This window comes from Microtus ochrogaster, chromosome 19, assembly GCF_000317375.1.
Source record: "Microtus ochrogaster isolate Prairie Vole_2 chromosome 19, MicOch1.0, whole genome shotgun sequence".
Classification (NCBI taxonomy): Eukaryota; Metazoa; Chordata; class Mammalia; order Rodentia; family Cricetidae; genus Microtus; species Microtus ochrogaster.
The window spans coordinates 32265474-32285400 of NC_022021.1; the positions used below are offsets into that span (position 1 = coordinate 32265474).

Genomic DNA, 19927 nt, shown 5'->3' on the forward strand with positions numbered 1-19927 from the left:
AGAGAGAGAGAGAGAGAGAGAGAGAGAGAGAAAGAGAGAGAGCGAGAGAGAGAGAGAGCGAGCTGATAGAGTGCTTATACACTGTTGGTGGCATTGTAAAGCCATGCAGTGATTCTGCAAAACTGTTCAGCTGCTCTTTAAAAAGTGACCCCTCCGGAACTGTCAGTTCCAATCCTATGTATCCTATGTACAGGAGGGCCTGAAAGCCTAGGTCTGTGCAGGAAAACCCTGTATGTTCCTATCTGTAGCTGTGTTATCTATGATGCTAACACTATAGCCATTGAGGTGGGTCTGCTTGGAAGGGTGCTACGGCCAAGCCTTAAGCATCGGTGAAACCAAAATCAAAGAGGGAACCAACTCCAGAAAGCTGAGAGAAGCTATCTCCTGATTACTACATGTACCCTGTGACATGTACGCTGTGGTGTTCTCTCTCTCTCTCTGAAATAAAAAAAAAGTGAAAAAAATGAGAATGACCCAAATATCCAAGCAGCCATCAACTGATGGATGAGCGGACAAATGCGCTCTTATCACCCGCAGAACTGTTGAAACATGAAGGCGGAGGACTTCAGAAGCACACTTTGGAGTAGATGAACACAAAAAGCACCAAAGCAAGTGAAAGCCTTGCCATGGCAGACCCTAATATCAAGAGCACGTCCAGAACAGACTGCAAATGCAGAGATAAACAGTAGATTGGTGGCTTCCAGAGACCCAAACGAGGATGAGGGAACTGGGGTGACTGGTGATGGCTATATAGTTCCTCCGGGGAAGTATGAAAATATCCTACATTTAGACATGCATCACTCGTAATAATGCAAACATACATCATAAAGGAAATCTTTTACAGGAAGTAAAATATACTCAATAAAGCTGGTGTAAAAAAATTTACTCTTAAAATTCCTTCATATTATTCATCACTATTAGGTCTAAAAGGTGGTTTTCCAAGGCATATTCCAGGAAATCAAAAGCTCTGTGTAGATTCAATAAGCATCTTTGCATGGATCAAAAATATAAAGATTAACAGACTGTCTAGCAGAGAAGGAGATGACACAGTCAGTAAATTGCTTGTTATACAAGCATGAGGATCTAAGTTTGGTCCCTAGAATCCATGTCAAAAGCTGGGCGTGGCAGCATGCACCTGCAATCCTAGTGATGGGGAGCCAGAATCTGTGTAAAGAGCTGGGCGTGGCAGCATGCGCCTGCAATCCTGGTGACGGAAAGTCAGGACAGGAGGACCCCAGAGGCTTGCTGGTGAGCAAACCTTGCATCAAATGGCAAAGTTTTTTACTCAAATATATTATAAAAGAAGGGAAGAAAAGGGGACAGAGTCTGAGAGGAAGGGGAGGTTTGAGAGAGGGAGAGAAGGAGAGAGCTGGTTATTTCAGGATTAGTGAAGAAATGTTAATTAAGACAGCAGGGGACCCCTCACTCCTTCCTTCCTGCTTTGGTGGCAGTGAACAGACAGAAAAAGCAACTCCCCCCCCCTTTGTTCTGGCTCCCATTTCTCAGGAATCAGCCCAGTTGGAAACCAACACAGCACCCTGGCGATTAAGACATGATGCAGGAATCGCCTCCCCTTCGCTAGGCTGAATAGTTTCTCAACACTTCTCCTTTCTGTTTATACTGCACTCCATTCATTCATCTTTTCTTCTAATTAAAAAGGAGTACATGCCCAGAAAACATACAAACTATGTCCTCCCTCCACCAAGTAATTGAAGACCAGCTGAACTTGAACTGGTCCCTTTCACAAGCTGTAACCTCTGTGTTTCTCCATTCATTGAAACGAAAAGGAAGGAAAAGCTTTCATTTAGTTTAGCACCTGTCAAAAATATGCCTGCAGAAACAAGAGCAATCTTGTTCTAGAAAGCAATCTACAAGTGCCAGACAGCAGAGGAATGGCCATTGTTTAAGGTACAGCAGCCATAGAGCCGCAGAAACTGGCTAGCACGTGGTATCGCAGGGTCTCACCAAACCGTAGGCAGCAACCGGACAAACCCAAGTTTCTTACCACATTTAGTTGGTGCCCTGGCTCGCTACCACGAAATTAAACTTAATTAAATAGTGCCCTCCAGAGGCCACTGGAAATTTAACTGTGCTCACAGAGTCTGGAAAAAGTCCAAAGAAAAAGCAATTTAATTTTCTTCTGTGTGTATACGGAATCAGCGTGTGGGCATGGTGTCCCTGGGTGGATGAGAACCAGCCCTGACTCCACAGCAGTTTCTGACAGGGGCTTATCTGTTTGCAAAACATCTTTTATTGAGGACACGGAAATGTCACGGAACAGAGTCCAGCTGGGCATGGTGGGAACTGGGGTCTGCCCGTGTCTTCCTGGGAACCCTCTCAGCCCTGGTTGCCCCTCATGAGTCCCTCTAAAGGAGTTGGCTTCCTCTGTCCTTCTGTGACTGGTGGATGACTCATTCCAGCTGCTTCTAGGACCCGATTCCAGGCGTCTAAAATGCAGTCTGTTTATGCCACTGTGCAGCCTGGCCTCACGGCTTCAACTCCAAACTCCCAGGACTTAATCAGTCTCCAGGAGGGACTCAGCTTATCTATCCTGGGGGGCGGGGGTGGTGGCCAATAGGTGGAGGTTGGAACGTTGGCTGGGGGTGGAGGGAGAAAGAACCAGAGTCCATGGGGCTGGAGAGATGGCTCAGTGGTTAAGAGCATTGCCTGCTCTTCCAAAGGTCCCGAGTTCAATTCCCAGCAACCACATGGTGGCTCACAACCATCTGTAATGAGGTCTGGTGCCCTCTTCTGGCCGTCAGGCATACAGACAGAATATTGTATACATAATAAATAAATAAATTAAAAAAAAAAAAAAAAAAGAACCAGAGTCCTGCCAGACAAAACAAATTAGAAAACCTTGAAGTGCACGTAAGAAGGACAGGTGCTTCCAAGAGTGTTTTTCTACTGCTACCCATGACCTACTGTTTCTAGAGGCGCTCATACACCACCCTCCATGAGACCCCCAAGCATGACCTCACTGAACCCCCACAGCCCTCCCATATCAGTCTTCTCTTCAGAAGAAACCACTGGCAGTAATGACAGCATCCTCAATGGTTTCCCCAAAGCTTCATTTCCACTTAAAAGCGGGACCCAAAGCTTAGCAAGGTTGAGCCAAGGTCTAAGCTGAAGCTCCTGATGCTGATGCTGGGCTGTCAGGATTAACCACCTTCCTCCCCTGTGTATCCCGTGGGATGGATGGTGATGCTGCTGCACAGAAAGCACCAGAGCAGATCTCATTCCCAGGGAGATTTAATCATGAGGCAGGTGGGATTCCTATGTGGAGCGCGCTGTGGAGAGACTGGATGGGGGATTGCTACTGACCAGCACGTGGCCCTTGTAGTACTTTTATTGTGTAGCAAATGCCATGCATGCAGAGGCTTTGGGAAAACACCCATCATTCATGTGTTCAGATTATACAATATGGATGTATACAATATATTAATGTATATGGATGCTTTGTCTGCATACATGTTTGTACCCTCAGAGACCAGAAGAGGGCGCTGACTCCCCTGGGACTGGAGTTACAGATGGTTGTGGATCTCCCTATCAGTGCTAGGGAATTGAACTTGGGTTCTCTGGGAGCAGAGCCCATGCTCTTAACTGCTGGTCCATCTCTCCAGCCCTTACCAAGGCTCTTAAGGGAAAGATCAAGTTACAGGATAGCCAGGCCCTGCTCAACATGATCTATGCCTGGCATGGGATGTTGCCCGGGGCTGAGGACCATGTCGCCTACAGCTCAGGACTGCCAACATTACTGTCGGCAGAATTCAGTCACTCACACGTGTAGGATTAAAATCCCATTCCTGGCTATTCACTTAGATATTGGACTTCCTCAGGCCAGATGGGAGCACGCTCTCTATCCCTCCTGTCTCCGGGTAAAGTGCTTTGAATGTGTGATTAGGTGAGACCCACCCTGACCATTTCTCTTAAAGTCACCTATGCTATGAAATACGACTTAATCATGAGAGCTAAACCCTTCCAATTTAGGCTCAGGGGTATGACGGCACAGGCAAGACAGGAGTGCAAAATCTCGGGATATTTTACAAGCCTACCCCCCCACCCCCACCATTCCTGGAGCAATATGTAAAGCATAGTTGTTTACAATGTGTTGGGGGGGGGCAGAGATAAATTCTCTAGGGCGACTTGAACTGGACCCAGAAGGATGCCGCCTGGTGGAAAAGCCAGCATTGCCCCAGGATGGCCTCGGGAGACTCAACATCATGACTCAGGAGCTGCCTTTGGGAAGTGTAAAAGGTGATCATTTCAAAGAGCAGCAACTGAAATTTCAGCCGTCGGGTGGTGGGAGGGGACCAGCAAGAGTAAGCGATGCACACAACACAGAAACTGTGGGACAAGCGCAGACGTAGACATAAATAAAATCCGTTGCACACACACGCGGCCAAGATAACCAAGCCTCGCAAAGTCATCCAGATGAAGAGATTACTAGTAAGTGGTGGTGTTTACAATCACACTGAAATTTAGGAAGAGTTAAGATATAATTTTGTTGCCCCACAGCCAGAGATATGCTAGTTAAACTAAAATCTAAATGATGAAGATGAATTTTAAAATACAATCATTAAAATTGGTAGGAGAGTGTGAGGTTTCTAGGAAGATGATATCGATGTAAGGGGTAAAGCAGGCAAAGATGATTACAAAGGAAACAGACCGAGGTTGGGGAAGTATTAGTTGGGGGGGGCCTTGTCTGGAATGTGCACAGCTCTGGCTTCCAACCCTGACACTGCAAAAAAAAAAAAGAAGAAGAAGAAAAGCCAACCAAAGAAAAACCAACAGCTCCTATCCATTAAAACACTTAAAACTTCAAGATGGCACTAACATTAATTTTTAGAAGATTGGGAAGAATTTTAACCATGTAGGACACAAACACACAAAAAAGCCAGTGACTTCCAAATGCCTATCCAATATTCAGGACCCTCACATGTGGGCAGAGGACAGTCGTCCAGTTAGGTGACCTGTTAGACAAACAAACAAATGAAACATGATGTTAAAGCATCCTAGTGGGGAGGAGTCGAACCTCATAAGTACCAGTTAAAACCACAAAGCTGGTGCGCCATAGTGCTTGCCTGTAATCCTAGCATTCTGGTCGCTTAGGTAGGAGGTAGTGGATTCAAGGGCAGCCTGGGCTTCAAAGCAAAATGTTATCTCAAAAATACATTCACTCATACACACTCCATAAAACAAGTTGTATGTCTATTAAGTAAGCATGCGTGTAAACCTAGAAATGTTCACACAATCACCCACACATCACTTGTGGTAGAGTACACGAGTAAACAATTCATGACAAACTTCGTGACAATGTCCTTAGACACAATATGTTCATTCTAAGGAATATGATCAAAGAGGCTGACTCAGAAGCCTTTCAAAAGAAATGTTAAGGACAGCCCTGAAGCCCGTCAGCAACCAAAAGTATATGCTCACCTATGTCATCATCGACTACCGTACCCATCGAGAATAAGGTCAGTGTTGTGGTACATGCCCGTAATCCCAGGACTTTGTGAGGCTGAGGCAGGAGGACTGCTTCGAGTTCAAAGATAGCTTAAACAACACTGTGAAACCCTGCATCAAAAACAGCCAAAGGCAGAGGCATAAAGGATCTGTGAGTAGGAGGCCAGCCTGGTCTACATAATGAGTTGTAAGACAGCCAGGACTACGTAGAAACCCAGTCTCGTCTACAGAGCTAGTGATAGAACACCTGGGGCTGTTACACAGAGAAGCCCCCTGTCTCAAAACAAAACAAGACAAAAAACAAAGAATTCTTGGAAAGACAGTCCAAGAATGGTAAGTGAGGGAAACTCTGGGAAGGAGGTAGTTAGAAGAGGGTTTGGGTTCTTGCTCGCCATCCTTCTGTTCTGTTCAATAGCTCTCTGCGACCATGCGAGCCTTCCCATGCAAACAGTGGAGAAAGGTAGTTGGAAATGCAAACAGTATAGAAGACAGGTCGGATGGAATCAAGAAGATGAAGCCTGTCGAGTCAGTGCAATAGAGCTGAACATGTAGTCAGAGATTAGCCTGTCAGAGAAACATTAAATGATCAGGACCAGGCTAGCAGAAACACATGCTCTTCTGTTCTTCAAATGCTGTCTCAGTGTTGCTGCTGACATAAATAAAAATCTGTGGCCTACGTAGGAACTGAGTATCCTAGGAATGAATTAATTTAATAACTGTAAATATGCCGCTCTCAAACAGTGATTGTCAGCCTTCCTAAAGTCTTCAACACGGTTCCTCACATCGTGGTGACCCCCAACCACAAAATTATTTCATTGCTACTTTATGATTCATAACAGTAGCAAAATGAGTTATAAAGTCTGATATGCGACCCCCAAAAGGGATCAAGACCCACAGGTTGAGAACCACTGCTCTAAAATGAACAAACAGGATGCTCAGTGAGAATTTTTAAAAGTTAAAAGCTCTGCTGAGAGATGGTTAAGTGGTTAAGCATCATTACAGCGCTTCCCGGGAGCCTAAGTTTGGTTCTAAGCACCCATGCCAGGCAGATGATAACTACTTGCCACCCCAGCTCTAGGGGCAACCTCCCTCCTTCTGGCCTCCTTGGCACCTGCCCACACATGGCATACATACATGCAGATACATCAATAAAAATAAAACCTTTGTCGGGCACTGTGATGTATGGCTTTAATCCTAGCACTTGAGAGCTGAGGCGGGTGGGTTTCTGTGGGTTCATGGTCTCAGTAGGGCGTTTCAGAAAGCTACACAGGGCAACATAATAAAACCTGTCTTCTACACATCACACACTGTCTATGGATTTAATTGACGCACAGGTGGCGCTCTGTGCTAGATGATTAGAATCTAGCAGTCTTGGGGACAGTGAGGGTAGCGCCCTCCCTGAGTCAACAGCTTAAGAAGAACAGGCGTTGGATGTCTCCTAGATAATGGCACCGGAGTCCTATCTGGGGTTCGGAAAGGAGGTGGAACATTCTGACCTAATGGTTAGCCATCTACTGTGGCTCCTGGAGTCCTGACCCTTACATGATTGTTGTAGAACAGGAGATAAACTAATAAAGATCGATGACATACGATTGATTGCTCTGCAAGAGACAATCCAAAGAGGCCTGTCAGTTACCTGGACAGCACAAAATTCCTCAGAAAAGCTGCTGGGGGGAATCTGGGGAGAGTTGAGGGAGGGGAAAGAGTATGACCACAATCTATTGTATGTATCATAAAATTAATAATAATAACAATATTCTAATAGAATAGATTAGGCATGGTGGTGTATGCTTTCAACTCTAGCTCTTGGGAGAACAACTCGGAGTTTGAGGCTAGTCTAGTCTGCATAGTGAATTCCAGACCAGCAAGGGCTGCATAGTGGGACCTTGTCTCAAGCATAAATTAATAATATAGAGCCTGCAGGGGATGGAGAGATGGCTCAGGAGTTAAGAGCACTGCCTGCCCTTCCAAAGGTCCTGAGTTCAATTCCCAGCAACCACATGCTGGCTCACTACCATCTGTAATGAGGTCTGGTGCCTTCTTAAAATAAATAAAAAATAAAATAAACTTAAAATATAGAACCTGCTTGAAATGTAGCTCAGGACAGCAATCTCCACCCACTGCATGCTCTCATCCTTGGAGAGCAAGCTCTGCTCTCCAGTAAGGGTCCTTCTACCCTGCACTGTGTGCCTTGTGGGACTTCTTTCCAGGGAGGTCACAAGGGCTGGGGAGCCACGCACATTAAGTGTGTGTGTTTTCCCCTTCAGGATTATCTTGTCTTTGTTGGAGTCAAACAACTCTGCTTACTTCTTCAGGACCAGACAGGAATTCTCAGGATTGCATATCTGAACAGTCACAACTCACCCTGAAGTCTGACAGAGCCTGGATCTACATGGGCTGACCGGGTAAGGATATCCATCTGCTGTTCCCGCCCTTACAGCCATTCTTGCCTCATCCGGTGAATATCCACCTGCCATGGCAAAGGCCAAGGCTTTTCTAAGAAATCCCAGTTCCTTTAACACTGTCTAGCATCATGCCCAGGCCAAGGGCTGAGTCAACAGATACTTTAGCCATGGAAATAGCTCATCCTTCATCTCCTTCCTCCTCAAAGGAGGGGGGGGACTAATGTTCAGGAGACAGGGTAAATCATCCTTTTTCTGTTTGGGGAGCTGGAGGATTAGATTATCACTGCAGGCCTGTCTACCCACCCCTCTTTATCTTGGAGAGCCCTAATAACCCCCATGTTACTTTACTCTGGACATCTCAACACTTAGGCTGGGCCACCCAGAAAGTCACCAGTAGCCACAGTCTGTCAAGTATTTAAGTAATGTAAGTCAAATCCACATAGTCAAAATCTTTGGAGGAAGATCATATTCAAAGCTGAGTATGTATGAATTGTATGGGGATATCCATGTAACTATTTAAGATATGTTTTATTTAGTTTTGCGGGGTGGAGATTTGAATCCAGAGTCTTAAGCATGCCAGACAAGTCAGCTGCCATGGGTTACAGCCTCAAATTGTTGTTTTTGTTTTGTTTTGTCAAAACAAGGTTTCTCTGTGTATCCCTGACTGCCCTGGAACTCCCTCTGTGGATCAGGCCGGCCTCAAACTCAGAGATCCACCTGCCTCTGCCTTCCAAATACTGAGATTAAAGGTGTGCACCGCCACACCTGGCTCACAGCTGGGCGAGTCCCTAAACCATGAGGTTTCATTGCCCCCAACCCCGCTACCCAAAGTGAACACCGATAAAGATGGGAGTCTGGGCTTTCTAATTCTGTGAGCAAGGTTGCGCCAGGTGTCTCGCCTCCCTCTCAGAAGTCTCTAGGAGAGGTAGGAAGTGATCCTGGTACCAAAGCTTGAATTGCAGAGACCCTCTAGGGAAAATGAGTGCCACGTGGGGGACATTTAGCACCAAGAAGTGTAAGAATATGAACGCTCAAACCTGTTCGATAGCCAAATATGAAAGATGAAGAGAAGGTAAGGTTCCTGCTAACGGTTCTGGAGAGGACAGAAAGTCAAACTAGTAACTCTGCAGTCATGCCAGATGCGTCTCTCCTTATGCGCAGTTCCTAGACGTAAGACGCACAGTTGAAAAGTGGGACACTGGGCTTCCCATCTTCCTGGGCAGGAGTCGGTGGCTGGACCTCTGGCATTCAGTTCCAGCTCAGGTACCAGGGGAGCCGGTGGCTGGGGTGAGAGAAAGCGCGTCTGGACAGGGTGTTGTATCATGGGGGAGCGCCTCTTTAATGCCACCTCTTCTTTCATAAAAGCAAGTGGATTCAGCGCTGGGGTCCTGTCCCCGGCACCCTGTAAAGCGGGAGTGGTGGTACCCGCCTGTGGTCTCAGCACTCAGGAGGGAGAGGCAAGAAGTGTTTGAGGCTAAAGGTCAGCCTCTGCTCCATAGTGAGTTGGTGGTCTCAAAAAAAAAAAATGTGGACCCTCAAACGTCACTCAATAAATGGCTGTGAATGAGGGTGTGCCAATACTGCCAGCTTTCTCTAAGGAGACACTCACCCCATCAGCCAGCGCAGTGCTAGAAACTGCAGTTACTGACTTCCCTTAGAAGACTCGCTGCTTCTCAGCGGCTGGAGTTAAAAAAAAAAAAAGAAAGAAAAGAAACTCCCTCCTCATCAGTCTTGAGGAGCCCAGCAGGGTGGGTCACATGACTCAGTGTCTCATTTTCTGTGGGAACCCGGGGGTCAGGAGTGAACGTTAGAACACAGTGTCCTGTTCCCATTCTGATGGTTCAGCACGGTTCAGGCGGTGCGATTCTACAAGAGAGCTCCGACTGCCTGCCGTAATTGCCACCTGAGCAGCACAGCTGTGAAACACTCAGCTCAGGGGACAGACAACCCCTAGCACTTTTTCTCTCTCAGTGCTTGAGTTCAACCACAAGGTGGCAGACAACAGCTCTCAGATTCTCCATGGCCTTGACAGGGTGGCCGTTGGGAACTGAGAGGCAGAAAGCAAGCTCAATGATCCTTGTCATGAAGTTACTATAAGCTATACTCTAATGAGGTGGAAGGTTCTAGATGTTATCCCTACTCATTCATGAAACACGAGGAAAACTTAATTTTCTATTGTTTTGATCATAAACCACAGAGAATTATCCTAACGCCATTTGTTACTATTTACGCAGTTGAAGGAAAAAGGTTCTAGAATCCGAATCAAAGGACACAAATTTAATGCCTGTGAAGATATGCGATCTCAGGAAAGCACTTCTCTGAGCCTCGGTTTCTTCTGTGGCACAAGAAAAGCAGGACATGAATAAACCTGAGAGAGTTTCCAGAAGCCAAAGTCATGAAATGGACTTGCATGGAAAGAAAGCAGGCTGAGAAAAAGGAAATACAACACCGGCATGGGTCACAGACCATTTTCTTCACCCTACATCCTGGGGGAATGGGCTATTCCACATGGCGAATTTTCCAGATAATTGAATTTTAAATGCTGAAACTTGTTTTCCTTTTAACCTTCTGCAATGGAAATTTTTCCAAAGTGTGTCACACGCTTCTCTGGCTTCTTAGAGAGCATGATGAGTATAATTTAACCTTTCCTTAATATCTCTAGGTCATCAAGGTGACCACCTCTTACTCTCTATATATATAGTCTCGCGTGGAGCGCTAGGTGCCTCTGGGTATACATGCAGGGAGACAAGACCCTGTGCCGAGTGGCTCCGGGGACCATATTATAAAGCTATAATTGGAGATTCTCCCCCCCCCCTCACTTGGTCTCCTACTACATTACCTCCTGCACGTGTTTTCTCCAACACCTTCTCGTAGCCTCTTGACACTGCCTAAATCTGCTTTAATCCAGACAGAATTCAAGGTTGCCATGGGTAACCAGAGTCTAAGCTTGTACCAACCCTAAATTTATTTCCCCACGTGATTTCGAGGCAGAGGGGACTGAAGGCTGCTTCTAACTAGGGCTGACTCTCAGCTAGCCTTGATTGCAAGGCATGCTCCTGGGCCACGTGGTCCGTCACCGTAAGTCTGTCAGGGCCACATTTACCCAGTGGGACCACAGACTGCTCACACTCCAGGAATACACAGGTGCTATCTGCCTAGGGGACTGAAAAGAATCCCTGTGCCTGCATGGGTCAGTGTCCCTTTGAGTTAAGTGGCCAGCACCCAGTCCATTGCAGCTACATAATACAGAAGCCTACCACATAGTTTGAGGTATTTGTGGCCAAAATGCTCAAAAAGTATAACACAGTAAGATATTTTGAGAATGAAGGCACATTCAAATAACTCATTGAAGTAGTTTGTTATGATTGTCCTATTTTAATAGTACTTAAGGTGACTAACTTCTTCCTACATATGTTAGCCTTTGCCATGAATATGCATGTATAGGATATAGCCCATCAGTACAGGGGTAAGGACTGTCTGGATCCATGGGCTCACTGTGATGTCACTATCCTTGTCTTTCGTGCCTGAGGGGCTGTGGCAGAGTCGGAGACTTTCTCAAACTCAAAAGCCTTTACTCCATTGTGGTGTGTGCTGTTGGTTCAGGTTCCCTGAGGGAATGGGTGGGGTGCTTAAAAGGTACTCTGGAGTGAGCGACATCCTTGCACCAGCTTCACAGTCGCGGGTCCATAAATCACATTCTCTCACCCACCACACAGCTCTTATTAGGAAAACAGAGTCGGCCTCCTGTGCCAAGGGAACCGACTTAGAGTCACAAGGTTTCTGGAAGCCAGAGCGACTCCCTAGAAGGCCTGTGTCCCCTGCGCTGGGGCCCTGTTCATTTATTAACCTATAAAAATCTCTGAAGTTAACCTTCAGGGGAAAAATAATACACATTTTAAAAGTGAAACGTGGACCCTTTTACTTTTAAGAAAAGTCTATTTGTTTGGGTATGTGGGTTCCTTCTTAATTAATTCCATGTTTTGTTACCAATTTGGAATGATCTGCCCCCCCACCCCGAACAAATCTGGTTTACTTCTAGAGAGCTAGTGGAGGAGTGAGTGACTAGGGCTACGAAATATGCCTTGTAGGATCTAATCTAAAAACCTTCCCCATTTCTTCCTGCACCACACAGGAGTAAACAGAACAGTTCAAGAAAATCCCATCTTTCCCAGATTGGTGACCATGAATCTTATAAACAGAGGTTCTCCCATGGGTTACCAGCTATCTGGGGGGGGGGGTGTGATACCATGTGTGACTGATACTTCCCACTCTTCCAGGATGTTCTCTGAAATTTACAGCTAGAAGAAGCTATCACCCTTCAAAAATTTCTTGGGGTACCTAGAAACAAACTGTGGACCAAGATAGTACCAACCGTAGAGGAGGCTCCTTCAGGCCTGGGTTCCATCCTGGAGGTGTGTGATTCCATACAAGAAGGCTGTCAAAGCCACCCATGGCTATGGGTGTAATTTTGAAATAAGCAGCCATGACCTCGTCTTTTACACTTTGCACCTGTTCCTCCCACACTCAACACATAAAACTCTTAAAGTGTCCTCCTCCAAAACACATAAAGTTATCAGAGAGTTTTATGTAATATGAAAAGACTCGAAGTACCACCCATGTTCGCTTCACCAACACTGTTGTAACTAAGTACCATAAGCTGACTGGCTTAAGAAACAGAAACTTAAAATCTCACCACCGCTCTGGAGACTCGAGGCCCAAGATCAAGGGGTTAGCAGAGCTGGTTTCCCCTGGTGCTGGGGACAAACTTGCTTCAGTTCTCTTTTAGCTCCTGGCAGTTCTTTGGCATGTTACAGCATAACTCATCTTGACATGTCTTTTCCCCTGAATGTCTGCGTCCAAATTAGCTTTTGATAAGGACAACAATCACATTGCATTAGCCACCCCCACTTCAGTATGACCTCATCTTAACGACATGTGCAGTTGCCTTACTTCTGAATGAGTCTGTATTCTGAGGCACTAGAGACGAGGACTTCAACATAAGAATTGGGGGAGGGTGCAATTCAGCCTATACCATCACATAAAACAATTTGGAATTCAGAAGTAAAGTCAAGACAGGTAGACCAGATGGCCCAAAGAGTTTCTTATACTAGATAGGACTCATTGTTAGCAGACAGATATGAAGTTGGTATTACTGGCCCCCCAAATACTTGGCTTACAGACCCTGGGATGAAGAGGCTGCCAAAACCTGAAGTGGTTCATGGGGGTCTCAGTAGAACACCAGCTCCTACTCAACACCTCTCAGGACAAATCCCCATATAGCAAAGTAGAAAGTGTCAGTTATAATGAATGGGGAAAAAAAATCTTGAAAACACTCAAAACCTCTTTTAAAATCCCAGCAATAACTTTCCATATACATGGACCCTGCATCTGCAAAGGAAAAGAACTATGGACCAAAGTACTAACACTTCGGATTTGTACTGAGCTATTACTATTTCACGAACAACACCGTATAATAGCTGTTAGCTATTTGCATTGTATTAGTTATTGTAAATAGTCTAGAGATCATAGCATTCAGAAGGATGTGCATACTTTAGAGGCAAATACATCATTTGCATCATTTGTACAAAGGATTTGAGCATTCCTGGACTTTAGTATTCACTGGGAATCCTGGAAACAAGACTACAGACGTAACACCATGATTAGGAGCATAAATTGTGGAGCTAGACTTAGCTGGGTTCAAATCCCAGTTCTGTCTCCTACTTGGGTAATCTTGCCCAAGTTGAATGTGATAGAGGTTAAACTTCTCATATAGACACATGATTAAGTACTGAGTTAGGTACTGGCTGGCAGCTGCCCTCTCTGGTAGGCACTAACTCAGTAAGTGGTACATCTTTTAAATCTTCAAAAAAAGGCCAGGAAGTTACCCTTGGCAATATCAAGCCCGTCTCCTCGTCTTCCACTGTTAACGTCTGGGTTGTTATGAAGCCATGGATGGGTGCCTAGGAGTCCAGGTGCACAGGAGAGTATGAACTCAGGTCTGAGGCATTCAACCCACATATATGCCAAGGGAAAACTGGCTTCTGACCAGCCCTGGGATGCAACATGTAAGCCCTTGGAATATCCCGTGCAAGGAGAATACCTCCTGTATCAGGGCAATGCCATAGGGCTTATACTAACCATGTGGTTTATGTGGGAGCTCTGGCCCACATGGTATTAATTTACCACCGGAGGAACTAGAGACGAGGTGACTAAGGTCAGTGCCACATGACCAACCCCCATAAATACCCTGGACCTGGAGCCTCGTGTGGCAGTACTGTGTAGGGACGGACCTCTGAGTACCATGGGCACTGATACTAGATGGCAACTGAAAACGGGCATGGAGTTGCCCCTAGACTCCACCCTGTAGCTTTCACCATGGCCGATTTCAGGCTTCATCTTTTCACTGGGGTGAATTGTAACCATGACAGCTATTCAGAGTACCAAGAGTCCCTCTAGCCTATTCTCCAAGCCTGACCATGGCTCTGGGAAGCCGATTCACCATGGAAACAACACAACTGTCCCGTCTGAACCTCCTAGACTGTAGGGCAGGTAGAAAATAATACAAGGATGCCAGGATGGGCGTCTGTACTTTGAGTCTATGGGAGTCCTGTGCCTGTGGCAGATGAAGTGATGCTCGGATGAAACTATTCCTGGACCACAGCCTTGGGATTCTGTTGCCGGTGAGATGCTGGGCTGAATAACATCGTCTTAGCTCAATGGGATACTTCTTAGTTTTACATGGTGTTTATTTCCTTTTTAACCCAAAGTTTGGGGAAAGAGAAATGCCTTGAGTCTAGGTGCTCTTATGAATGGAAAAGAAAAGAAAGAAAAAGAAAATAATAAAACCAACCAATCAGTTATTCAATGACCTACTGACTGACAACGTCCACTACAGTAGATGCTGCTCAATAAATGGTATTTCTAGGAAGCAAGATTTGAAATCAAGTTTCCTTGTTATCAGCTGTAATTGCTGGGATGTTATGAGGCACTAGGAGCCCAGGAGTCACTGTTTTCCTGTAGGGGATAAAAGCCACTGGCCTCTTGCCAGGGGACGCATAAGTCTATAAGTTCAGCCCCAAATAAAACGTTAAAAAGAACTAAGATGTAAGTGGGCCATACACTGGCTGGCGATCTTCCGGCTTACCTGGCCCCACTGACGTCAACTCCGACCATCAGCTGTCCGTTCAGGGAGAGAATCTCATCGCGGAGCCGGACTTTGCCACTCTTCCCCGCTGGGCTGTTCTTCCTCAGCTCCGTCACCCAGATGCAGCCCACGTCCAGCACTGGACCCTGGTGGGTTTTCCTCTTCTTGCCCCCTCGGCGCTTATCACCATAGTCGCCGAAAACAGGGATGTTCCCAAAACTGAGCCCCACAGTTTCAGTGTCCCCCAGCTGCTTGGTGAGGTACACTGTGCAGATCTCCATCTCTGGGGGACTGTGATCGGGTGGGACTATACTCTCATCCACAGCCAAGTTCAGCTGGATGTACTCCTGCAGCTTCTGGATGGCCGCCTGGCAGAGCCGCTGCTCTGGGCTGTCTGCTCCCTCCCGCAGGCTGTTCTGCAGCCACTCGTACAGGAGGGGCAGGTGCAGCAGGGCATTGTCCTGGGTGATGGGCATGGTGCTCACTCCCAGACACCAGCATCATGAGAGGTCCTGCTTCTGGAAACGGGACCCCAGGGGGACCCATGTCCCTTGGGCACGCTCGCCATCGTCAGCTCTGCCCATGTTCACGTTCGGGCCGGCTGACGAGCTTTGGGGATGCCTCCTCAGAGACTGGGATGTTTGTCTTGGCGAGAGGACAGGACACAATTAAACCACCCTGGAACAATGGCTTCGGATTGCTCAGCAAGGGAGGGGAGGAAGCAACCGACAAGTCCTTGCTTGGTTCATTTCACAGCAGGGTTCATGCAGATGACATGGAAATCAGCTGCGTCTTCAGCAGTGGCAGCATCGTGCCTGGGCTCATTCACACCTGGGAGAGGAGAAAAAAAAAAAACAAAAACTTGGAGTTACAACAGCTAGCCTTGCGAGAAAGGCCCACAAATATTTGTCAGATACAGGGATGTTTTAGGAACCAAATACCTCCTTTCTCCATACTCCTCCCCAGTGTAACTCCCCTCACATTGCGTGTGTATGTGTACACACACACACACACCCCTACCTCCTGGAACACTGTCCCTCTCCAGGAAACTTCCTTGATCAGAAGGGAAGTGAAATGCCACTTCTCCCATCAATTGGAAAGACCCCAGGGTAAGGCTCAGGAAGATTCTGGATCACTTTTCATCCCTTTCCAAGTTTGTCACCTCTTTTGAGACTGCATGACTTGGCTGAAAGGCACTTCAGGAGAGGAGGCAGCTCCCAGCAACATGTAAATAAATTACCTCCTACCTCCGTAACAAAAGCATTTATTCTAATGCTAGGGCTGTCAGCTTCAAGCTACTCAAAATTAATTTAAATTATCATGGCTATTTGCCTGAGATGGGAATCTAATTGGAGACCTATATATAACAGATAAAAATGGATTGGGCTGTTGCGAAAGGCTTCTGTGTCCATGAAGTCCGTTCCCCGATGGGATAACTGCTCTCAAAGAAGCCAGCCTTTGAAGCTGGTAAATATCAGCCGGGAAGGGGGCACAGTACTTGTGTTTGCAGCTAATGATTCCTGTGATTCCTGGTCTCTGTCTTCTCAGGATCAACATTTTATACACTGCAGTGTTCCACTGGAGTGGTGGAGAGCCACACTTAGTATAGACACGTAGTACAGGCTGAGGAGCCCACAAGAAATGCCTGAAGTCCAGGTGCTTCTTATACCAGACTTTCTCTTTTGGGCCACAGATCACCTCCCAAAGACTAAGTTTTGACTGCTTGGCCTAGCTTAGGCGTGGTGGCTAACTTTTATCTTAAACTAACCTGTTTCTCTTTATCTAGTTTTTGCCTGGGGCGGGTACCTTTCTTTTGTAAATCTTGCTTTCACTTCTTCTTGTGTCTGTCTGCTGTTTGCCTGGCTTCTTGCCCCCGGGGGTCTCCCTTATATTCTTCCCCCTCCCTTCAGTGAGCCTAGATATCTCCTCCTATTTATCCTGTCTGCCTGGCAGCCCTGCCTGTTCTTTCTCTGCCTAGCTATTGATCAATCAGGTGCCTTAGGCAGGCAAGGTGAAACACATCTTTACATAATTTAACACATCCTTCCATCATTATACAAATGCAGCATAAACAAAAGTAACACACCTTTACGCAGTTAAGGTAATCCACAGCTTGAACAAATGTAACACATCTTTGTCCAGTTAAAATATTTCATGACAGTTATCTGGTTTCAGAGGAGTTGAGATTTTGAAATATTTGCATAGCCATAATATTTTGGGATGGGATCTATGCCAAGGTAAAACTGATTTAAGGTTCCCATAGGCCTCCTACATGTATGATAGTAGCTTCATATAGTATTTCCAACAATTTTAACATGAAATGAGACTTGTGGCATGGACTTTTCCCACCTGTGCATCCAGTCAGTGTTAAAAACATCTCAGATTCTGGACCAATTCAGGTTTCAGATCTTGGGATATGGGATTCTTAAGTTGCATTGCAAAACTGTCTAACTTCTGCTCTGAGTTATCTCAAATAATTGTCAAGTGGCTGAAAATGCCTTTGCTACAGAAAAATCATAGGAAAATGAGGGTGCGTAGAAAAAGGAGGGACTGGCTGAAGACTTCTCCATGATGGGAATGGAATTAAAGGCTGTGTGGTCCACAGGCACCTGAGACTAAGATTAAATATCTTTAGCTGGAGCTTAATCCCAGCACTCAGGACACAGAGGCACGTGGTTCTCTATAAAGTCAAGGCTACATCTGGTCTAACTGGTGACCCCATCCAGAAACGAAGACAAGAAAACCACCCGTGAGTACGTCTCCACTTTTTGAAATAACTTTTTCTCCTCTGACAACTGCTACGTCCTCAGCACCCATCAGGGCGAGAGAGTAGTCTCTAGGGGTCATCTAGTCTTCTGACAGCAACCCCATGACCCAAGTTGACTCGATACGGATAGACAAATGACCCAATATAACCCAATCTCTTTGTGTCATCTTCTAACAACGTCTGAGTTGCAAAGAGAAGAAAAAAAATCAATAAGCTCATTGATTATTCTCCTTTAAAGTTTTGCTCTCTCCTCCCCCACCCCCTTTAGTTGGGTCTCAGGCCATGATGAACTCCAGCTGGACTCCAGGCGTTCTAGCAGTTAGGGAAAAGCCAGCATTCCTCGAGAACTCGTGAGGAACTGGGTTTTCATCTCCCTCAAAAGAGCATTTTCTTCAGCTAGTCATTGACACTCACCTGTGGAGGCTCTCAGAACCTCAGAGTCCATGCTGGCCTGTAGGCTCCTTCAGTATCACTAGTACCTGTTACGCATTTCAAAGCCCACACTAGCATCTGGCCCTGGCCTCTCCCCACTTCCTTGTCCTCTTTATAATCCGCTTGATTAGTCCACCCCAGCTTTCTATTTCCGTTACCCTCTTGCTCTCTCTCGTGCTCTCTTCTCTACCTCTTGCATCTCACGGTCTCCACTGTTTATTCTCTTCCACTCTCTGCCTTCCCTAGCCCTGGCCACGTCCGATCTCTTTCTCTTTTCCTCTGCTCTGGACTCTTCCAGGTGCCTTTGGATGTTCTTTCTCTCCTCACGAGTAAAAACCTTCAACCTGCTGGGTGTTTCGGCACACGCCTTTCATCTTCAGAGATGAAAGAGATTAAAGCAGGCTGGTCTTTTGAGTTCAAGGCCATTCTGGTCTGCAAACTGAGTTCCAGGATAGCCAAGGCTGCCACACTGAGAAAGCCTGTCTTGGGAAAACAAAAGAACCTTCTGCCTGATAACTTGGTTATTATCTCAGCAGTTTCTTTACCGAGACCCCCACACACGTCTTCCAAGCCATTGCTTGTTTTGGTAAAGAGGATTGTGCCCAGGACCGAGGGCAAACCTATGGCCATAGCCGTGTCTCCAGCTTTTGTTGTTTTCTTTTGTTTTTGTTGTGTTGGCTTTTTTTGGGGGGGGGGGACTGTTGGGGGGGATGGTCAATGTAGCTCAGGTTAGTCTTGAAGTGGCTAGCTTCCTGCTCCTACCTCTCAAGAGCTAGGATTATAGATGTGGACCACTACACTTGGCCTAAATAGCTAAAAATTACAATTTTGTTTTTTAGTATTAGTATTTGTCTTAGTTAGGGTTTCTATTAGCTGTGATGAAACCGTAGCAAGTTGGGGAAGGAAACTGTTGATTTGGCTTACGCTTCAGCATCGCTCTTCATCGTTGAAGGACGCCAAGACAGGAACTCAAACAGGGTAGGAACCTGAAGGCAGGAACTGAAGCAGACGGTGCTGCTTGCTGGCTTGCTTCCGTGGCTTTCTCAGCCTGCTCTTTTATAGAGTCTAAGCCACCCAGCCCAGGGATGGTACCACCCACCACGGGCTGGGGGCTGGGGGCTGGGGGCTGGGCCCTCCCCCCTTGATCACTAATTGAGAACCCCCTTGATCACTAATTGAGAAAGTGCCTTACAGCTGGACCTCAAGGAAGCATTTCCTCAGCTGAGGCTCCTTGCCAGTACAATATTGGAACATGTGTGTACACATTGCACGTATGCCTGTGCGCCTCTGTTCATGCAAACATAGATGCATGGGTGTGAGGCAGAGGACAATGTTAGGGAGTCAGTTCTTGCCTCTGGTGGGTTTGGGGGTTGAACTCAGGTCACCGAGCTCGGGCAGCAAGTGCTTGGACCTTTGAATCTGTCTCAGTGGCCCCTAGTTATGTTTTAAATGGAATTTAGCTGGGTTTAGTGGTACATAATTTCAGTGCCAGGACTCAAGAAGAAGGGAGGGGCAGGAGGATTACCTGGCCTGCAGAGAATTCTACAGCTATACAGCAAGAGGTTGTCTCAAAAAAGGAAAGGAAAGAGGGAAGGAAGGAGGAAGGAAGGAAGGAAGGAAGGAAGGAAGGAGAAAGGAAGGAAGGAAGGAGAAAAGAAGGAAGGAAGGAAGGAAAGAAGGAAGGAAGGAAGGAGAAAAGAAGGAAGGAAGGAA

The 19927-nt window shown here is 46.4% G+C and overlaps 1 protein-coding gene across 1 annotated transcript in view; it reads right to left on the reverse strand.

Moving 5' to 3' along the window:
• The window catches only part of Pdzd2 (PDZ domain containing 2), a 346988-nt gene that overhangs the window by 202367 nt on the left and 124694 nt on the right, over positions 1-19927 (reverse strand). Inside the window, exon 2 of the mRNA XM_026783724.1 lies at positions 15016-15846. Within this exon, the coding sequence (XP_026639525.1) occupies positions 15016-15491 (476 nt within the window). The 5' untranslated portion in view covers positions 15492-15846. The remainder of the gene's footprint in view (positions 1-15015; positions 15847-19927) is intronic.